The 24037-nt window shown below is 31.0% G+C and overlaps 1 protein-coding gene across 1 annotated transcript; it reads left to right on the top strand.

Moving 5' to 3' along the window:
- Positions 1 to 4091: 4091 nt before the first annotated feature.
- On the top strand, positions 4092 to 12379 carry LOC139486097 (fibrinogen-like protein A). The gene is made up of 5 exons (XM_071270801.1): positions 4092 to 4743; positions 6610 to 6743; positions 7926 to 8022; positions 9559 to 9726; positions 11969 to 12379. The coding sequence occupies exons 1-5, from the start codon at positions 4428 to 4430 to the stop codon at positions 12226 to 12228; spliced, it is 975 nt and encodes a 324-aa protein (XP_071126902.1). The 5' UTR covers positions 4092 to 4427; the 3' UTR covers positions 12229 to 12379.
- The last annotated feature ends 11658 nt before the right edge of the window (positions 12380 to 24037 follow it).

A 24037-nucleotide genomic window follows, 5' to 3' on the forward strand; every position in this document is an offset into this window, starting at 1 on the left:
CGTAATCTCTTCCGCGGCGAGACTTCGGTACTCGCCACTATTACTACTACTACTACTCGTCACTTACGATATCGGAACGTGATTTTTTGTACACATGCATCGAGTTGTGTTCTTATTTTTGTCACGTATAGACAATGTTGTAATGGTTAAGGACATTATTCATTCTTAAACGTAATAATTATTGATTTTCACTCAAGTTTCAATTAACGAAAAAGCATAATTTAACTGTTTTATTTGATGGACATTGTAATGCAATGTGTATAACGGCAGTTGACAATGTGTTTGTATGTTAACTTCTGTAATTTTTTATTTTCAGTCAATTGTCAAAGAAATTTTAAAAAATCTTATTCTTGTAAATTATGTCATTATAGTTATATGCGAATTTGCATCTTCGGAAACTCTTTCAATCTCGGGAAACAGGTGCAAAACATTTTTTTGTGGCAAAAAAGAACTGACTACACATTTCAGGACGAATTACTGCATTGCGTTTTATATACATGGTGGCTAGTCATTATCATAAGTTTGGAACAAGTACTGTTAAAGAGGGAGCCCATTGGTAAACCCTATAAAACTGCCTCTGCATGTTACTGTAGCCGGTTTCAATCATCTTAAACATATATAGGCATAAAAGAAACGTTAGCCAGTGTGTTATAAATTATCAATGCAAGCAAAATTTTTTAATTGTACTAATAACATTACATCTTTAAATGCACTTTTGTTTCTTATCAGAGTACTTTCATCAATTTGTGCATGAATTTGATAGGGCAATTTTATAGTGTCAGCTCTCTGTCATACATGTCATACATGTATAACGGCCTCTCAAGTAGTCAGTCATGGAATTATTCCTGGTTATGTATTATTCACGTATAATACAGAAATTAACTTGAAAAGAGCGACTTGTCATATGCATATATCAAAGAAGACTATCTTTTTCTGATTGTACATTGGTACACTTTCATATGAGGTACGCAACAGTAGTTTACAGCAAGTATTAAAACAAAAGTAATACTTTTCTGTTTGTAACTTTCATGCTTGGTAGGTCTAAACTGTAGTGTCTATAGATATTTATCAATAAATGTCTTTGTAAACATAACTAAAATGATTCTTGTCTAACAGAAGATACTTTTTGTACAATTTTGCCTTGTATTGATTATATAGTACACAGTTACTAATATGCATGTACAACATTGACTTTTGTCTATCAAGGAAAGATTGAATAATTGCTTACCGGTACTTCAACATCATTTGAACTTTGGTGAACTGAGCTGTCTCATTCGATTGACAATCATACCACATCTCTTTACTCTTAGGTCTTAACTTCAAATTTGGTATAAAAACTATTTTTACAATAAATGTCTTTGTTAAGACGTACATAATAACTATAAAATGGTTATTGTCTAACAGAAGATACTTTTTGTACAATTTTGCCTTGTACATGTATTGATTTTATAGCTCATAATTACGAATATACTGTATAATACATGTAAAACAATTTTTGTCTATCAAGATAAGAAATAACAATAGATTGAATAATTGCTTACATCAACATCATTTGTTTCTTTGGTGAACTGAGCGGTCTCATTCCATTGGCAATCATACCACATCCCACATCTCTTAACTCTTATGTCTTAACTTCAAATTTGGTATAAAAACAATTTTTTATGCATGTATTATGTATGGGCTGTTGGTTTCATGTGATAATATTTATCGACCTGCTATGCTGCATTGGTTTTGTTGATGGTGATTGACATACATTCATTGATTCAATCATTGTACATGTAGACTACTAGTTTTTAAAATCTTCATTTGATATTGAATGGATAGTTGTCTCATTTCCATCATATCCCATGTCTCCATGCTTATTTTACTACACATACATGTACATCGTCAATATACACTCAACACCAAGCAGATTTGAAGTATTAAATTTACTATACAAATCCTTGATCTACCTGAATTCTGGCTATATGGGCAAAAAAAAGTTGGTCTGTTAATCGGGTCGGTGATACAAATGAACGTCTGCTAAGAGTTAAACGCATAATCTGTATATATGTGATTTTGATTTTTGAAAAAAAAACATTACAGTCATGGATCCATGCACAAGAAAGCGAAAATTTTATATCTTCTCTCAATAATAAAATGGTTAAGTAGTGCTATAAATCTGTCATTTAATACTGATAAGGCGACCGATAACATTACTATTAAACGAGAAGACCTCATTTTGTGTGTCGCTTCTCTTCCTTCCACATTACATTAATCAGCATGCCTCTGTGTCCTACAGATACCATGCATAGTCGCATTTGTCATCCATTCTTATGATTATTCAGCTGGGGTTATTTTGGGAGTAAATAAAGGAGTCCGGATATTGTTTCTGTCACCAGACATACTTTTAAGTCATAGACAAGACTTAAGCTTCCTGTTTTAAACTTGCACATAATTGTCATAAGTCCTGGGGGACAGGACAATTATTTTCGCGTTTATCTGCATGTATACTATGATTATGATATAGCAGTGATCGCCGTGAAGAAGAAACTTGGAATTGATAGTAAATAGGAAATACACTTTATTTATAATATACGTATGTTCGTAGTATACAGAAACGCGAAATTAATGGAATTTATCAGAAACAAATATATAACAGTCTTTGGGAAAAAAGGGAGAGGGCTTAAAAAATGTTCTGTCTGAATTTGATACCTTTCCGAAATTTTCCAGACATAAAATCTTTTACAAAAATCCATCCTACAAAAGTTTACATACTTTCAATCAAGCTCTAAAAGCCCGCGATTTCGCGGGTGTGTACTAGTTTAATGTTTAACTCTGTAATGATTTTCTCGATAACACCTGATTAACAGACTTTAGCTAGCCCTATTAACAGACCAACCGCCCATATATAGCCACATATTCAGGCAGATTAACCGATGAATCGCGCTCGGTTAGCCGAGTGACTGCCGTGATTTTATAATACTGATTGATATTGTTGTTACCTGCAATTTCCGTATGAAGTTGGTGTCTTCGTCTAAAATACGTATTTTTTTCCAATTAGTCTTTACTGTAGTTATCCGTTATCATACAGACAACCCTCCCTGCCTAGGATCATATCAACTATTCGACACAGAGGTCCGCAGATGTGCATCGCTTCAATTTTGTTCAATTTCAAAAAGCGTTGAAAGAGAACTCATTCAAATATTTAGTAACGTCTGACCGTTATACATCTTTTGTGCGATGTGTTTTTTTTTTTTAAAAAGAGGGGGATAACAGTATTGCTATCGTGATACAGTTAATTAGTTTTAGAATAATCCAAATAATCCAGTCGTTATATTTAACTCATGTTGATCAACACATCTTCTGGACACGAACGATAAGGACCCTGTAATGATTCGAGTTATTTTGTTCAAAATATAATTAAATGTGCAATTGACGTGTTTATACAAAATTACTGTGTACATGTAGTTCAAACGAAGAAATACTCAGTCCAGCAGAGATCATGATGCTTAATCATATTCCACACAAGCTAATTTTCTTAATAAATGATCTATTGATTTGACTTGATTTTTTGTGCTTTAACTCCACTTTTAAGCACTGCATTTAGGGTATTTCGTGGCGGACAGTTTTTATTGGTGGATTAAGCCGGAGTGCCCGGAGAAAACCATATGATCAATTGAAAAGATTTCTGTAAATCTGTTGCGAACTTTCGTTGTATTTAGTTTTATCAATTCTTCTATGTAAGGAGTTTCCATTAACCACTAAAAAAAATTAGCAATGTCATGCAGAGGCTCTGCTCTCTCTGGACTTGAAATATTAAATTAAAATAAATTCATAATATTTATAAAGCTGGATATTTTGAAAGATATCTAAAAAATATTTTTAAGTAGAAGATTGCCCAATTATATTCAATCATGTGGAAGTGGCAATATTTTCCAATAAAATTACCGCCCGTTATAACATCTCTTTCATTCGTTTAACAATAACGATAATATCATGTCTGTGTATTGAATCCATTATTGGATTTGTTATAATGATTATATACATTATGCAATGACTCTGATTGTATGTCCGTCTTTTATTGGTATTCTCTGCATGTATCCTTTAGAAGATACTTGTATATTGCTCTTCGAATTGATTTCAATGATAATTGAAATATTTACTATTAACCATAACTAACGATGAATGAATTCGGAAATGGACATCTTATGATGATAATGAAACTGCAATATAGAGATAATGTTTATTTTAATTTAAAATTCGTTGTATCAACAGTATGATATAGTCACGATTTATTCAGATGATAAATTATATGATCAATGTTTCCCATGTAACAAAATGATTCGAATATGTTGTTAAATCTTCGAAACTTCATATTCTTATCATAGTTAATGTAAAATACGTTTCATTTGCAAACTGCAAAACCAATAGTTAATTGTATCATAATGTCAGTGAAAATTATGTCTTATATAACGACAGCAGCAACTTTTGCACTTTTTATACATTTTGTGGCAAGCTTTGAATTAATTTCACAAACATTTGACAAAGAAACAGACACACGAATTATTTCAAGTGGAGCATCAATGGTGACAACAAAAGCGAAATCTGGATTCGAATGTGCTATCACGTGTACAAATGATGATAACTGCTGTTCCTGTAGCTATAACAAAGACTTGGAACAATGTCAGCTTTCTTGTTCATGCAGTCCTTCAATGGAACTCCATAACGGAACATTTACATTTATAAAGACTCCTCAACCAGGTATTGATTTTACAAATAGTTTCAATTTCAGTATATATGTTTGTAACTGCACTTTAAACTAATTCTTCTATTTATATCTATATTTATCTTTATATCGCTTATTAGACCGTCGACAGTCTTCGTAGGTCAGCTCAATAGTTAATTTGATGGCGTCACGACTAAACCATACACGAAACGCTGATACATATTATCGAGCCCATTTTTTTCCGACTTTTTATAATAAGAATGTCCCTTTTACTATGAAATAAATCAAATATGAGAATTTGAGTCAAATCAGTGATAATGAATTTGACAGCCAATGACCTTTAACCAAACTCAATATTAAATCAAGGGTTTCATCATTGTTTAACTATCCCCGGGAAATATTTTGTCATAACTTTTTAAATGTTTTTAACTTATTGTCTTACAAAGAAAATTTAAACACGAAAAAGAAAAAGAAAAGGCATACAACAAGTCGAACTAACGATATTTCATTTGTTTTGTCCGTTGTATTTTTGTCATGCGTAAATAACCCTCTTTATACACAAATTGTTTTGGAATTAATCAGGGTAATTTTCGGTTACTAGTAATCGATACTAGCGTGATAACCAGCATATGTTTTAATAAAAGAAATGATTAAGGAACTACAATTAAAATTTTCTCAGGCAAAGATTACCGTTGATTAATTTATCTTTTAGATCATTTTTGGTTGTATGGTTACTCACATGTCTCTGTATTCATTCATATATGATTTACAAATGTTCAGATTTAAGCGTTCGTGATAAAGGTAAATCAAGCATGATGTTTCAGACATTTATAAAGCTCGATTTCCATTTCAGTGCAAAATAATGCATTTATTTAAACAATTTACTGTACACAATGTTTATTCATATTTCAATTAGCTGTAAATTAAACTATGCTTGTTTTAATGCCAATTCAGATTGCCTCTTTCTTGTAAAAGTTTTACTGTAATTTTGCCTTCCATAACACGGTCTTATTTATATGAAGAAAAAAAAATGAAATGAAAATACCAAACTCAAAGTCATAAACATTAATGTTTGGTACATCATACATAAAATGGTAGACTGAACCTTCCACCTGTATGAAAGTTGTTTACAGCTAGTTCCGTTATATTGGCAAAATTGGCTGGGAAACCTAAAACATGAATTGTTTGTTGTTGTTGTTTTTTTTTTGTTTTTTTTTGTTTTTTTTTATAGCAAACATGAATAAGAAAATTTATTTTTATATAGGACGTTTTTCATTCTAAACGAAAATAATTCTAGCCAAAGAAAAGAAAGTTTTAGATAATATTATATTTTACTTCTCATATTCTATAATATACAACAACGATTTATTTATTTATTTTTTGATTTGGTTAATTGATTGATTGACTTATTATCTGTTTGTTAATTAATTAATTTACTCGTAATTCACGTCTTGTTTTAGTAAAAGAAAAATCGGAAACAGAATTCATTGTCAATTTTTGAATGACTTAAACGGAACAATATTTTGTCAAAATGTGATATTGTTTCAACTTTATTGGTGATGCACTATATCACATGGTCACATTTTCTAAGTTACCAGCAGTCTTTATTTACAGATGACCTTTAATTTTATTACACATTTTCATACCTATCAAGAACTTTTCCACACAAAGCAACCGCAACATGGCATGCCATCAAATGAAACTTTAGTGACACATTCGTATGCGCATTATTTATTAAATACATTGGAAATTGTGTTTGATAGCTCTGATAACCAAATATCAACATTAAAAAAAATATGTAATATATATATACTGTTACTAGAAACTGTCGTTGAGATGGATGTAAAAAGAGAATATACAACAAAACAAGCGTATTATAATGCTTTAATTCCAAGAAATAGTTTTCAGTGTTCCAGTAACGGACTGTAGTGAATTGCCAGCTGGAACAAAGAGTGGAGTGTATTGTATCCAGCCTGAAAAGGGATATGAAATTGCTGTTTACTGTGACATGGACATTGATGGTGGGGGATGGACTGTAAGTTATTTAAAAGTAGAATTTGGTGCGACTGTCTCATACAAGTGAGAGGTTTAGCTAGCTATAAAACCAGGTTTAATCCACCATGTTCTATTAAAAAAAATGCCTTTACCAAGTCAGGAATATGACAGTTGTTGGCCATTCGTTTGATGTGTTTGAAGTTTTGATTTGGCATTTGATAAGGGACCTTCCGTTTTGAATTTTCCTCGTAGATCAGTATTTTTGTGATTTTATTTTTTTTATACCTTGCTTGAAAGGAATAGAAACCACATATAAAAAATGTTCTGGGTTTAATTAACAGACATATTATGCACGAATTTTTTACAATTTTTGAAATATCTTATTTTTTGTTTTAGAATACCACATTTATCAAGAATGTTTTTTGCAAATTTTTCATGTTTTTTTTTCTAATTTACAGTAGTTACTGTAACGATTGGTTGTTATTTGGTACTACGCAATTTTATGAACATGGGGGTTGTGTTTTACGTTTATTTTTCTCCCTGTCTCTCTACATTTTTCATAAATGTTCTCATATTCAAAAAGAATTGAGTAAGATCACAAACTTTAAGTTTAAATATTGGGTAGAAAATTATGTTTCAGTTTGATTTAACAAAATATCTTTGTACTACAGTTTATCTATTATATACACAGACTGTAACTTAAAAAGCAAAACCAAATTGAATATACTAATGTTTAAAAATCAGGAAAATGGCAATTTTTATCTTAAAGTTCATTTGCTTGTGTGTTGCATTGTCGTTTTTTTGTTGCACTTCAGTGTATCTGTTGTTTCGTTCTTTCCTCTTATATTTGATGTGATTCCCTCAGTTTTTGTTTGTAACCCGGATTTGTTTTCTCTCAATCGATTTATATGACTTTCGAACAGCGGTATACTACTGTTGCCTTTATTTAAAATGCTACTTGAGGTAATTATTATTATGTCAGAGGTAAATTGTATAACAAAATGAATAAAGATCTCATAAACTGATGTCTAAGTATGGCGTCTATTCAAAGACTAGCCTTGAAATAAAATTTCGAATTAACACAGAAATACCTGAAAACGGAAAGGTCTTTTGAAACGTGTTAATTTTCAAAACAGATTTAACTTGCATTTTCTTATTATTAATTAAACAGGTAGTATTAATTTGGTCTATGAAATATTATTTGAATATCTTACTTTATCAGACAATCCAGAGAAGATATGACGGCACTGTGGACTTCTATCGGTATTGGGAGGATTACAAATCTGGATTTGGAGACATAGCTGGTGAACATTGGCTTGGTATGTGACTTAACATAAAATTATTATCCCTTTAACCCGAATAGTCAATGTTTGGCTATGTAGATGTCTTTTTAGCACTCAACAGTTGCATATTTTGAGACATTTTAGATGAAACTCATGCAAACCATTGCTAAGTTAAAGCATACTGATAATATCTGATTAACAAAACTTTTCCAATCCACAATACAAATTAAATCAAAAACAAAAAATACAAAATCAAAAAGTCTCCAAATACATTACGTCTTAAACTATGTTTGAACTGATGATTGAGATTATATATATATATAAAAGGACTTATTATAATGAGTATACAATGTGTGTTCATTAAACCTTTGCCATATAACAAGTGCCACAAACTGTGTGGGTAGCAATATTTACCAAAAAGACACGTTTTTGAAAAGAAATCAATAGAAATACTAAAACAAAACGAACATTAAATTCCGCCAGTATTTGGTATAATTGAGAATGGAAATGGGGAATGTGTCAAAGAGATAACAACCCGACCAAAGAGCAGATACAAAAACGAAGGTCACCAATGGGTCTTCAATGCAGCGAAAAATCTCGCACCCGGAGGCGTGCTTCAGCTGGCCCTTAAACAAAAATGTATACTAGTTCATTGATAATGGACGTCATACAAAACTCTTAACATATTTACAATGACAAGTAATGAAATAGAATCTCTCATTTCATTTAAACATCATAAGGGTTTCGAAGATTTTTCTTCATGCAAATTCTTTGATTCAAGGTATACATGTCTGTATTTTCTCTAAAAAAAAATATACAGAGATGAAGTTTAATACTTATTTTAACTGAAACTTTACTTTTAATAAAAAAAAAAACATAGATTGGTTTTTTAATTTCATTAAAAATAATTACTGAGAATGTCTTTCCAAACTATATAATAAACACATGAAACAAACAGCTTAATTTATGACCTAGTGTCAAAATGGGTAACAGATTGATTGTAACACCAATTAATTAGTGTTTTGTGACAATGTAATGCTTTTCTAATATCAATCTCTTTATGCAGGAAAATGTATGAACTTAAACGAAACTAAATAAGAACTTAATTAGATATCCAGTGTTGTCATGTTCATTTATAATTGTAATTGGTCTATTTTATTAAACTCTATCTGGGGCAATTAGGCTTTATCTCTGAATTCCCTCTTGTTTAAATGTTAAAATAGATAGAAAATAGAAAATAGATATTTAAATTATAATTTTCTTAGTTAATCAACAAATTTTAAATTCATTATTAATTAAAAAATCTCAAACAATCTGCTAATGACATATAGAATGTGAAAAAAGTAATGCCATGTAATGCAATAAATTACTCAACTTTTGCTCAAATAATGCATTAAATTGCAATTACATGTAATGCAAATTTACTGCATGACACATTACAACTACAATTAATTACAATCTAGCATTACCCAATGTCTGGTCTAATCTGTAGGAAATTGGTGTCCAGTTCAAAGGTACAAAGTATGTCTAGTTGCAAAGTTTTCGTAAATGAGTATCTATGCATTTTTTCAGGGAATGATAATTTGAATGTCATTCTTCGACAAGGATATTACGAAGTGCGATTTGACCTTGAAGACTTTACAGGGGATACATCGTATGCTATGTATGATACATTGCATGTTGGGGATGAGAGTACAAACTATCGTATCTTTCTGGCGGGTTACACTAATGGAACAGCAGGTAAAACAGATTAAAACCAATACTTTCCCCTGTACAGGACTGCCCCATATACCCTTTTATCACATATCTTCCATAACTTAATACCTAGTTTTATTGTTGAATACAAAAAACTGAAATGATCTTATACTATTTTAAATGAATCTGATAATCTATTAAAACGAAAATATGAATTAGGAAATATTTATCTCTATGTATAGAAAATATAAACCAATTTATAATTGGAGATTTAATCATTCAAGAAAAAATTAGATTTAATAACGTTTCATTTCGATTCGATGTGGTATCTATAGAAATGTAATTTTTTGTTGAAAGATTAAATGTGCAAACATTTCTAAAAAATAATGATTATACCTGTATTTTCAGCTAATGTATGAACATTTTTTCCTAAATCTGTGACATAGCTCATTTACCGTATTTCGACCGAAAGTGAGGTTACATTTAGTGTTTATTTCGTTATTATATCAACATGATTTTCAAAAACCAAAAAAAGGCAACAGTAGTATACCGTTTATAAAAACTGTATAAGAGTATTTATACATCGGTTTCTTCTATATGTTAATAATTATCTTTTGATGTAACATGTCTTCTGATTGGCTGAACATTTTTTTCCCATCAACTCATAGACATAATTTTGTGACCGTGACAAAACGTTTCTTTCATAATTACCTCCTTTGAAATTGAATGTATATCTTATTAAAAAAAGACTGATAATCGAATGAACCCAAAAGATGCAGCACACTTTTTAAAAAAATCGCTACGCCGGTATTAAATTTGCACCACACTTTTTTTACATTTTTTTTTCACAGACAGGAAAATTTTTACAGTCATTCGTAAAAACAAACAAAGGAAATATGGCTTTATTTTACTATAACGTGTATGTATATAAACATGATAAAGGGACGAATTCAGGCAATGCACTTAATATACAGATAAAATTGTGAATGGAAATGGGGAATGTGTCAAAGAGACAACAACTCGACCATAGAACAGACAACAGCAGAAGGTCACCAACAGGTCTTCAATGCAGCAAAAAATTCCCGCACCAGAGGCGTCCTTCAACTGGCCCCTAAACAAACATATATACTAGTTCAGTGATAATGAACGCCATATTAAACTCCAAATTATACACAAGAAACTAAAATTAAAAATCATACAAGACTAACAAAGGCCAGAGGCTCCTGATTTAGGACAGGCGCGAAAATGCGGCGGGGTTAAACATGAGATCTCAACCCTCCCCCTATACCTCTAGCCAATGTATAAAAGTAAACGCATAACAATACGCACATTAAAATTCAGTTCAAGAGAAGTCCGAGTCTAATGTCAGAAGATGTATCAAAAGAAAATAAACAAAATGACAATACTACATAAATAACAACAGAATACTAGTAGTTAACTGACATGCCAACTCCAGACTTCAATGAAACTGATTGAAAGATTAAGTCTTCATCATATGAATATCAGGCACAATCCCTTCCGTGAGGGGTTTAGTAACATATATACCATGATAGCATATATGAGAAAAACATAACCCGTGTCATGCCAACAACTGATTTTTAAATAAATGTGTTTAGATCCGATGCAAAGACCCTATAAGTGAATCAATATTAAAACCAAAATATGCAGAGACTTGAATACACTAATACTGACTAATTTGAACAGAAAGAATAACCAATAATAACTTTTGAAATAAATCTTTATACAGTTACAATTACCGTTTTGATATAATGAATGTATATAAACAGTTTCAAATATATATTATACATTATTGTTGCATAAATACTTTTAAGTTAACTATACTGGAAGCCTTTACTTTCAAATATTCGGTTTTGAGACTTTCCACGTTATGAGCAATCAACCTGAACGCTTCAGGCACATACAAGTCTGATATAATGATTTTTATATGGTTTTTTTGTTTGGCTCGTCATAATATTGCAGATTAAGTAATACAAAAAGTGTTGTATAACGATGTATCCGGTTAATCATGCTAACATGTTACTTGTTGCAAAGTTTATCCAATTTTTTTTGCAAAGAATACCACTCCAGCGGATGCTAGGGGCCTTCTTAACCTTGCAGCGAGCTGAGAGTTTGTTTGCATCATGCTGAAGGTCTCGATGTGATTTTGAGATAAAGAACAGCAATTAAAGCGTTGTTCCTTTGCTCTTTCTGTTTTTTTCTTCTGTTGTGTATATAGTAATGTTGTGTTCTGGTTAGTTATCCCATAACTTTGTTTTTCGATTTGCAGGTAATGCAATGGCGGATTTGAACCCTTTATTGAATCATATGTTTACAACTCGTGACAGGGACAACGATTTTAGCTCGGACTTCAACTGTGGTATTAAAACAGAAAGTGGTTGGTGGCATAATGAATGTACATCTGCCAATATCAATGGTGATTATGGAGGGATGTATAATAGTACTACGAAAATGCATTGGAAAACATGGAAACCAAATGCGCTAAAACAAACAAGAATGATGATCAAACCAAGTAGAGTTATAGGATAAAATGTTTAGCCTTCAATTTGATTGGTTAGTAATTGTGTTTTTTATTGCAGATATCTGTCATAATTATTCATTTGATATTGCATTTTTATTCAAATAGACCGATTCATATATTCAAACTTTCTCCTGACAGTGTGTGATATTTCTGTTTATAATCAAGCAATAAAACTCACTGAATTATGAATTTATGCTTTGATTTAAGATTTTATTTTTTGCAAAATTAGAACAGTGATATGGAATCATTGTTACGAATTCCTGGGAATTCGAAATTTCTTCACAAGCGATCTTTTACGGTAAATTATTGAGAAGGATTTATCTTTTTTGTATACTTATCTGACTTTTCATACTGAAGATATTCTTCGTATCTGTTTACAGATAGTTTTAGTACTTGTGTAACAGTTGTATTGTATTTTCTCTCTCTCTCTCCCCGTATGTATATTTTTTCTTTATATTGGGTATGTTGAATAACTTGCAAGAAAAGTTCACTACATGTCAATAAGACAGCAACATAACGCCAAAACAAATGATAACTAGATGTCAGTATGACTAATTTATATAGAACATATTCAATAGAGCAGTGTTGGTTCATTAAAATTATAACATGAACTCATAGAATGAGTTATATCATGTAAACGATACATCGCTCACCATTGTGTCTATTATTTGAACTCTTGTTGATACGTCTTTCCGAAGTTTTGTATATTAGTAATCAATTAAGCCCTTTTGGTAGGTACATCAAATCACCACATTACTATCTTGACAGATTGACAAGAAAAGGTCAAAAGTAAGAATTCTAGAGATAGTGGATTCAAATGATGAAATTATATCTTTAAACAAAATCGCATACACTTCAGTATGTTCAGGATACAGGCCCGGATCAAGAGCTTGAAGCGTGTGGGGTGGGGGGATGAGAAATGTTTACTACAGAACTTGAGTTTTCTTGTTATACCAAACCATATGTTGCTCAATAAATGGCACACTTTTTGTTCATTCGGCATATGGTTACCCTAAATAGACTTTTGATTAGTTTAATTGTTTAATCACAGATAGTATCTTCCCGTTTTGCAATTGCTTTATCACCCCTTGCATCTATTCCAGCGTCTTATCATGTGTGTTGGTAAAGTTTTATGATCTTAATAAAGCTGTTTGGTGGTATTTTTTTGTTTGTTTGTGAGATTAACATTCACCATTTGCTCTACACAATTCTGAACGTGTTTTTTTTTAACAAACTGTCCTGGGTTGTTGTCAGTAGCGAACACCACGCAACATTTGCAATAAATTTCGTCCTTTGAAGTTGAATAGACAATGCGTGGGTAATAATGCAGCCACGCATATTAGAAGCATCTTTTTAACCCGTACATGTCACATTTATGAAAAAGGAAAACAACTAGGTGGATTCCAGTTTTCATTTAGAATGCCATACATTTGAGCACTAGGTACAGATGTGGAAATAAAGTTTGCAATATCATTAGATTCAGCAAGTGTCATTTTCTAAAAAAAAATCTTATATATGATAGGGTGAAAAAGTTTTTTTTTCAAATCAAGCTAACAAAAAACGTCGTTTTGATCATAAAACCAACAAAGTAATAAAATATAGGGATACCTGCCTTTGATTGTCTTAAGTAAATCCTTTGATCCTCTAATTATCAAGTTACCCTCAGGCCTATGTAATTATGACATGTGTATATTTAAAGGAGTGTAGCGACAACACTATTCCGTGCTAGATATTCAATTTATAGTAAAGATAACATTAAAACAAGAAATGGTTAATACAAAAATTATTTTAAGATTTTCAAACCCCCTATATCCGCTAGTGGGATAGTGTATTGTACTAAACATTCCATTTGATAACTATAAATTTGATTGTATATTATCCGTATTTGAAAAACTGAGGCACATTTGAACTTAATAAAATTGAGAATCGAGTCTTAGTAAATGAAATACGTATGTCACTAAATGTTTAGCTAGAAACCAATTTTTACACACATATTCATTTGTTTTGAAATGCCTTGAGAAGTCAATAATATATATAAAAACAAACCAAACACAAATGAAAAATCCGTACTGGTTACAAAAATATCAACAATCGTCTATTCGTCATCACGAGATGTTTGACCGTTATGGAACATTGACTTCACTTACGACGACGGATATGTTCTAATCCCCTCGAGCTCCCCTTTGGTAAAAATGTGACCAACCGACAGATTCATACTTACACGAGGAACACGACGGATGCCTACCCATTTAGATCACGTTTCCGAGCTAACCTCTGGGTTTTTTGTTGTTGCTCAACCTTTAGTTTTCTATGTTGATTTTATGTTTACTGGCATTTTCGACTTCTAGATTTGAATATCCGTTGGCATGTTTCGCCTTTCTTCAGAATACAAAATCAGATAAAAAGGAAAGGATAATCTACAGAGAAGATAGAAAAAGAAGGAATCGACATATCTGTATTTCTAATTTTGAATCTATAATTAATTCCTCTACACCATGCGACAACCAACTTATGTCATAAAAGTTTTAAATACTATATTTATATACATGTGGAAGCCTCTATAAAGGGACTAGTGTAGTACAAAATATGTTTTTCCAAATAATTCTGTCGATAGATGATTGCTATATTTGATTTTGTATAAATTGATAGATTTAATACAAGATATTTAATAATTCTGGTAGTCATCGAAAATGTTTCTATTTTGATATCGCACTTTGGTGGAATTAGAACATGATTTTTTCAAAGAATTTATACAAATATTTAGGAAATTTTGTTAATAAATAATAACGTAACATGTGTGTTTCTTTTCTTTCATTCTTATTTAGTGTTTATGAGGTGTCAGAAACTGTCAGCTGCAAGCTTGTTTTAACGGGGAAACTCGAAATACAATTAAAATGTCAATTGTTCTTGAACAATTGAGAGGTCTTTCCTTTTGTTATGTAAAATACATGTTCCAATAGACGTAGAATGTATTGAAAAGCTTTTAAACACACTGAAAATCCTTCAAATAAGGTCAAAAACACATAATTCGCTATATACATTGTAGGACATGACCTTGACCTTTGACCTTTTGACCTTTGTCAAGGTTATTAGTCCCCAATGTCATTGCTGAAGACCCCATGGGTCTAGGACCTTTGGTCATATAGTAAAAGCTGATTTTGCCTTTTCGGAAACCTAAAATAAGAGTTATGCCCCTTACAGAAAGGTCAAATCTCTTCGGTCAAAATGTAACAAAGTTGCGCATTAATGACCCAAACATTTTCCACTATACAACACTTCTGAAAGTATTAAGGTTGCTGAGATTATCCGCTAACAAGGTGTTAGGTCAAAGGTCAAGGTCAACATACACATTTGACCTTGAGGTATTTTTCAAAATCACATGAATTGATGATGAATGGTGAAGATCCTAGGTGTCTACGACTTACGGTTTCTGAGTTTTGGTGGCCAACCGACACCGCTTAATTTTAATAGGGGCATAACCCTACCAATGAGTCGTTGAATCTTTTCGATCCAAATGTAATGAAGAACCAGGGTCTGGTCCTGTACAGATTTCACCTTTCATTTTTTTTCTACCTATTATGGTTACGGTGTTGGAACGATAACAAAATATTTCGACTCACAGGGTGATTTCCAGATAGGTATTCATGACACCGATACAAAGTGTGAACATGAAAGCGACACGTCTTACGGTTAAAGCTGCTAACTTCGTCAAAGTTTGGCGGAAGAATAATAATAATAATTTTAAACCAATTGTTCAGAGAACAATTGAAGGTCTTTCCACAAAAACAATGTATTTTAATATGAAAGTTGTAAAATCAAGTTTAAAATGTCATTTCAATCGTCAAATGACAGCTTATTGTACGCTGATTCCAAAAATCTATGGTTTCTATACAATATTTATTTTAAATAAGGGAGATGATTTCTTACTTCCGGTTTGAAAATGTTACTTCCGATAATATTTGAATATTTAGTTGACACTGATTCCAAAAATATTTGGTTCTATATACTTTTTTATTAATAAAGTACAAAAAATAGCCACTTCCGGTTTACACAAGGTCACTTCCGGTTGTTTTTTTCAAGGTTAAATGATTTGATACCTTTTGCCAAAAGTCTCATGGCTTTATCATGTATACATGTGAGGCAAAAGCAAAGGTCAAAATCTAGATCGTCAAATTAAGCTATGACCTTGAGATCAATTTCAAGGTCATCAACCAAGGACCTCAAATCAAAAGACCATAGGTCTTAATTATATTTGGTTAATCATTTATATCACCATACGCGTATTCTTAAATCCAAGAGGGAGAAAACTCACATTTACGTTCAACGTACCCTTGCAATCAAAATTTACATGTTACGACATGTCGCAACTAACAATTTAGAAAAACTAGTTTGTCGATATCTTATACGGTTTCTGGAAATCAGTGAAAATAAGCCAAATTCAAAAATTAGAATATGATCTTGACCTTTGACCTTGACCTAATTTTAATTTTTTTGGACGAAGGACCTCAAATCAAAAGATCCTAGGTCTCTATCACTTATGGTTTACAAGATAGAAATGCATATCACTTATATTAAATGCATAAGGGGAAATAACTCTCATATGGAGCGTTCATATTGCTTCGATCAAATTAGGACAAATCATGCGAAGGATATAACGAGCAATTTTGTAAAATAAATTTGTTGTAATCTTTTATGGTTGCGAAGGAGTCGTGGACACAAAGAAAACAGTGTTTGGGGAGATAACTCCTACAAAGAAAAGTATTCCGTTACGCAGGTTAAATTTCAAAAGCTCATAATAGTTATCAAAAGTACCAGGATTATAATTTTATACGCCAGACGCGTAACTGTTCGATATCATATACCAAATACATTGTATCTAACCGAAATATTGCGAAACAAATATTTATCGCAAGAACAAAATTAGGCGGAAGAAAAAAAAAATAATCAGAAGAAAAATAATAGGTCTTTCCACAGAAAAGTGGAAAGACCTAATGAACAGAAGAAATACAGTAAGGTCTTTCCCTTTTGAAAAAGGAAAGACCTTAATTAAGACTTTAACTGATTATAATTTTCTATCCAGCTTTGAAAACGGACTAAATAAAGGCAACAGTAGTATACTGCTGTTCAAAACTCATAAATCCAGGGACAAAAAACTAAATCGGGGTAACAAACTAAAACCGAGGGAAACGCATTAAATATAAGAGGAGAACAACGACATAACACCGAAACATAACACACACAGAAACGGACCAAGCATCAGACAAAACACCACGAGAATAACAAATATAACATGAAAACCAAATACATGAATTTGGGATAGACAAGTACCGTGCCACGTCTGATCTCAATATCTCAAAAATAAAAGAAAACACAAACGACTCAACGTTAAAATGCAACACACACACGAAATTCGTCTCAAATTGGCCGATTCTGTACCCTCATCTAACCTCGTCCGTAATACATAGTTTTCCATTACTGATCTCATGTAAAGGAAGGGAATACAGTGTTAAAATATTAACACAGCAGTAAATAGTTCAGCCTCCGGCGAAGAAATGTAAGGCGTTGACACATATCACATATCATATTACAACCGAGGGATAGAAGGATAGTAGTGGATACTACCGGGGATTGCCGAATTTAAAACGTCCCTTCCTGATAACTTAATTATGATTACCAAAAAAAATTACAAAATTCGATTTTCTGCGTTAAAAGATGGAAGATAGAGTTATACAACTTTGTGAATGTGTTTATATTATGATGATCAAATTTAGATAAATAGTAAAAAATCTCGCGAATTTAATATCGTGTAAGGGCAACGAAATGAAAATATGTAAAACAGTTTTAAAAAAATCCAACTGCTTGATTAGTATACAAAATTAAAAACAAATATGGTATTCAGCAAGAAACGACAATGTAAACACAGAATAACAGCGGCTAACTTCTTCATAATGTGGCGGGGAAAACATTTTTTTGCAAGCAGACTACCTGGGAGGGTAATGGTATGGCACAACATAAAACATACTGTCAAAAATCAATTTGAAAAGACTTGATACAAATCACACATCAACAATTAAGAAAACAACTACCTCTCTAGGGGAACCTTCAGCTACTGAAAGATAGTTCGACGGAAATAACAAGTAAACATAAACAAGACCAAGTATCAAATTCATATTGTAATTAAAGACGCCATAGACAATCTGTACCATAGGTGTTTACAGGTGGAATATATATTTTGTTATGATATCGAAACATTAAATGTCAGTGTTGTAAAATCAATTTTCAAAGTATTTCTTTCGACATAACATTGATAACCTCTGAAAATAAGTTTATCTTACGGATCTATATTATTTTTTCATGGCTTATATCAAAATAACGACATCAGCCTATAAATAAGGATGCGATATCTTGTTTGTTAATACAGTGTAACCTGCCAAATCCGACACATGAGTATTCCAAACATCCTGCTTTAACCGAAACATTTTATGGTCCTAAATTAGCCCCATCCTTGCAGCAAAACCTGAGAATTCAAACACCCTGCTTAATCCGTCTTTTTTTCTGATCCCCAAGTGTATCGGATAAGGCAAGTTCCACTGTTTTATTACAGATGCAGCAAAACTTCATGTTCAATTTTTTGTTAAAAAATGAGAAAAACTCTTTATAAACGAAAAACACTTATAAACCACATAAACAGACGACAATCACTGAACATCCGATTCCTGACTTAGGACAGGTGCAAACAATTGCAGCATATTATTAGCTACATATATAGTGTGTTAGTGACCTGATATGATATATACAGGGTCAGTAAATTCCATGTGGGGTGAGAGCGAAGGGAATTTACTTACCCTGTATACATCATATTAGATCACTAGCACACTACGTAACGAATTTATCTTACCGACTATCTTTATTTGTTGAATTTAGACTAAAGTTGTCTTATTTGCTATCATAACATATCTTCCTATTTCTGTATTAAAGTGTTCAAGTGTTCAATTTTAAGAACCTTCTTCAATTGGTCTGCACTAAAAAACTAATGTAAACGATAAATATCTATATTATCAACAAACTTGATATAATAATATTAAACAGAACTTTCAATACTTTTAAATAATCAAACAGTGCCTAAGTCGTAAATCTACTACTAACCGTTTATTGAAATAATCACCGCCTCCCTACTAACCTCATATGGACGAGATCGCTTTTAACCAATGATATTCCCTAGAAATGTATAGGAGGTAAGATAAATATATAAATATATATATCTGTTCTCTACAGTTCATTCATCCGGTTTTCTCTTTCAAAATACATAAAGGTAATGTTTATTGTATGTTCTTTAGTCAAATGTTGTTCTTTAAAGAATATAATTTGAGGAGGATATTATTCGGGTTATTCTGAAAATATTATTTTATATAATATCGAACACATTCATGTTTTAATAAGTATCGTTAATGACAAAAACATTGATATCACGATATCAGATTATCAATAACATCTTATCAAATATGCAATCGCACATGTTAGTCGTTACGGAGATGTATAATGCATACAGTGTTTGACTAATAGTATTTTATTTTTGTCGCATCATAAGTAATTAAAAGATGTGATGTGATATGATTGCTAATAACACAAAATCAACAAGAATTTATATGACGTAGATGTTTGCATGCGAAAGTTTCTATACGGGCTTGATTAGTAAAACACACACCGTAAGGTCATTACGATAGGCCCTGATGCAATGCAATGTGAAACAAGTCAACGAGAAAACTTCAACTTTGTTAATGTTTGGCTTTATAACTATTTGATCTGCGCGCCACTGATGAGTCTTATGTAGACGATACACGCGTCTGGCGTATTAAATCATAATCCACTTACCTTTGATTACTACTTACGATCAAATACACTACAATACAATAAAAAAAATATAATATGAAAGACATGAACCGGCAACAACGAATGAATAGCAGACTCTTGACTTAAGCACGGTAGAAATCCCGGTACAGTACGAATGTAGAAGGGTAAAACATGTTTGTGAGCTCTGAACTTTTATTATCTAAACCAGTGGTCCAACAAGCGTTAGAACTACATTAATTTATTGGTAAGGAGCACACACAAAAACGAACATAAACCAGTATTTACAAAGTAGCGATGTAAGAGTACTCACAGCTACTGAATCTTGTTTAAATAAAATCAAATTATAAATTTGATGAGTTCATACTATAAGCTGTGTGATTAGCTATTATTTTATTTAATGAAAATTTTCAAAATTGCATAATGTTTTCCGATGAGACTTTAAAAAATTAAAACACAAAATTACACGAATACTTTTATTTCGTTGGAATGTTAAATAAATCAACTTTTCAGCCTTTTAGAAACCAATTTGTTGTTCTACTGAAAATCGATAAAGGTCCAAGTAGTTTTTCATGCCATATAACTCATACGATAAATCTCCGTAAATTGTTATTTTATTACATTTGAATAACAGTAATAATTAGTTTTATTAATATAACATTTTTGTATTAATGTATTTAAACTTGTCATTCATATTCATTAAAAAAAAACAATGTTTGGTCCATTTATTTTGTTCACTATTGTCCTTGATTATTATAATTTCTACAACCGTTGCACTCAATATTGTGAATCTGAGAAAGAAAAACAATGGAGTAATTGTTTTTTAATTGAGTAAATGCTTTTTTTTTAAATTGGAAATTTATAATCTTTTTTTAATTTATATACTACTGTTAAGAATGGCATAATATAAAATCACGTAGGTACCACGTTCTGACTACGGAGCTGATGTCAACCATCAAATGTATCTGCAAACTACAAAATAGAAATAAAACTTTATAACTGTTCTAGGTAGAGTGAACATTTATTCTGCACACAGTTGTTATCGTGTGAATTAGCACCTTTACAATCCGTTGACGGTCTTGAAAATAGCAGGGTTCATTTAACAACCATCTATCTTTATGTTCATTGTTAATTTTCTGTACATTTATATTTAAGAAGTAAACCAATTATCTATTCCAAGTCGAAAGGTGCACAATTATCATGATATACAGTAAAAACTACAGCATTACAAAATCGAAACAGTCCTACCCGAAAATACTTCATAGACTAAAGGGTAAATATGTCTTTTCGGAATGTTTATGTTAACATTTGATTTCGTAAAAACATTGGGGAGTAAAGTAACTATAAATTTACATATGATATTATGAAGAAGTTTATGAAATCATTATAGAAAAGACAATATTTACCCATTAAATGGCCACTCTTTATACATGTTTTAATATCTATTTCATTTTTTTAACAATAAAACTAATGCCATTTTATATATATATAAAAAAATGTTTTACTTTCTGTTTGTGATCTGAATCCTGTGGTTATGTGTTACATAAATAATCTTATTGCACGTTCGCCTTTTGATTGTTATTCTCTACATGTGTCATTTAGACTTAAGTTGTACTGCTCTTCAAATGGATTGTATTGATATTCAATATATTTAATACTAGTACCAACAATAGCGATACATTATTTGGAAATGGGCATCTTGTGATGCAATATAGTTATAATGGCTATTTTATTCTGAAGATGTTGTATCAATATTATATTATAATATAGACACAATTTATTCAGATAATCAATTATACGATCAATGTTTTACATGTATCTCCGTTAAAGTTTGATTCGTATCCATTGCAAACTCCATTAAATTAGTTTATCATATCGGAATTTAGATAAAAACTATGTTGTATATTACAACAATAGCAGCAATTTTTGTACTTTTTATGCATTTCATAGCAAGTTTTGCTTTGCAATCACAAACATTTAACAAACAAACGGACACGCGTATAGTTTCAAGTGGAGCATCAATGGTGACAACAAAAGTGGAATTTGGATTCGAATGTGCTATCATCTGTACAAATGACCATAGCTGTTGTTCCAGTAGCTTCGACAAATACTTAAAACAATGCCAGCTTTCATGTTTATGCAATCCTACAGTGGAACACCATAACGGATCATTTACATTTATAAAGACTCTGAAATCAGGTATAGATTTGACAAATATTTTCAATTTAAGTTAGTACGTTTATAATAGTTATTAAAGGTACGAGGATTATAATTTAGTACTGCACTATAAGTTTGTAAAATTAAATTGGATTCAACATTAATTTTCACTTTGCCGTGCAAACAAACTCGATTGTATTTTATCACTGTACGGAGGCTGAGGCTAGAAATACAACCTAGCAGGCATAAGATAATGCAAATTTGCAAATCTAATGCATCGTAACGCATTACATTTTTCCAATAAATTGCATGAAATGTGTAATGCAGCAATTTTTGCATTACATGTCATTGAAATTTAATGCATAAATTGTGTAACGTCATGCATTCCATTGCATTACATGGCATTACTTTTTTCACATACAATATATTTTTCAAAGATTATTGAAGATTCAGCTAAAGCCGAATTTAAGATTTTTTTGGATTAATTAAGAACATAATCATTTGGATATTTCTTTTTTTAATCTGAAAAATATTACTATAATAGTGTTTTATTTTTGTTAACACATCAATGAATACCTTGTCATGTCATAAACACTAATTAGTTTGTTTGACAATCAATCTTTTCAACATTTTCACACTTGGTCATAAATTAAGCTGTTTGTTTATTATATAATTGGAAAATATTAAACTTCATCTATATTATTTCTGTGGTTTTTTATACTTTGAAACCCTTATGATTTTAAAATGTAATTGTTGTATTGAAAAAACTCTTTATTTGATACTTAAATTTTAATAGGTATACGGAACAGTTATTGTATAGGCTAGAATTTTTTGTGACTTCATGTTGTTTTTCAAAATATTTGATTTTTTCACTTAATTAATAACATTTCCAAATGTCATGTCTAATTCAATGCATTACTTTGCAAAAGTAATTGTAATATAATGCATTCCTTTGATAAATGCATGTAATTGTAATTGTAATTTTATGCATGCTTTTGTAAAAGTAATTGTAATTTAATGCATGTTTTTGTAAAAGTGATTGTAATATGATGTATAACATTGCAATGTAGTTCGACCCATGCCTGAAAACTAGACACTATTTTTCACGTACTCGCAAAATTATTGGCATAACAAAACATCATATCACCTGAGCCCATAATTCATACATTATCGGCCAAGAAAGAATAAGATTGAAACTCTCAGACAGTATTTTCCCGCTAGACTACGAAACGCGAAGACACTATATCATGTATATATCTTATTTGTTTTCTATTTTTTCATAACATTTGTTTTTAAGTATTTTCCACTTTTGTTGCCTAACCAAACTTGATAGTTAAACAAAAGTTTCATAATATTTAAATTATCCTCAAAAAATATTTTTTTATAACTTGTTAAAAGTGATTCTCTTATGTCTTGAAAACAAACTTAAAATGTTAAAAGGAAAAGGCATGCACCACGACCTAACGATATGTCCTTCTTTCTTGTCGTTTGTCTATTATTTTTTTTTGGTGGAAATAAACCTTTTTATTTCTAAATCATTTGGGAATTCAATCAATTTTCGGGTACACATAATCGATACTGATGTGATATTTCTATGTAATAATTTCTCTAAATATATTAAAGTTATTGGAAAACACCGTTTATAAATTCTCTCAGGTAAAGTTTGCCGTTGATAAATTGATATTTTCATATCACTTTTGTTTCTATAGTTTTTAGCATTCTTGCATTCCATTGCATTACATGGCATTACTTTTTTCACATACAATATATTTTTCAAAGATTATTGAAGATTCAGCTAAAGCCGATATTAAG

Source organism: Mytilus edulis, chromosome 8 (assembly GCF_963676685.1).
Source record: "Mytilus edulis chromosome 8, xbMytEdul2.2, whole genome shotgun sequence".
Lineage (NCBI taxonomy): Eukaryota > Metazoa > Mollusca > Bivalvia > Mytilida > Mytilidae > Mytilus > Mytilus edulis.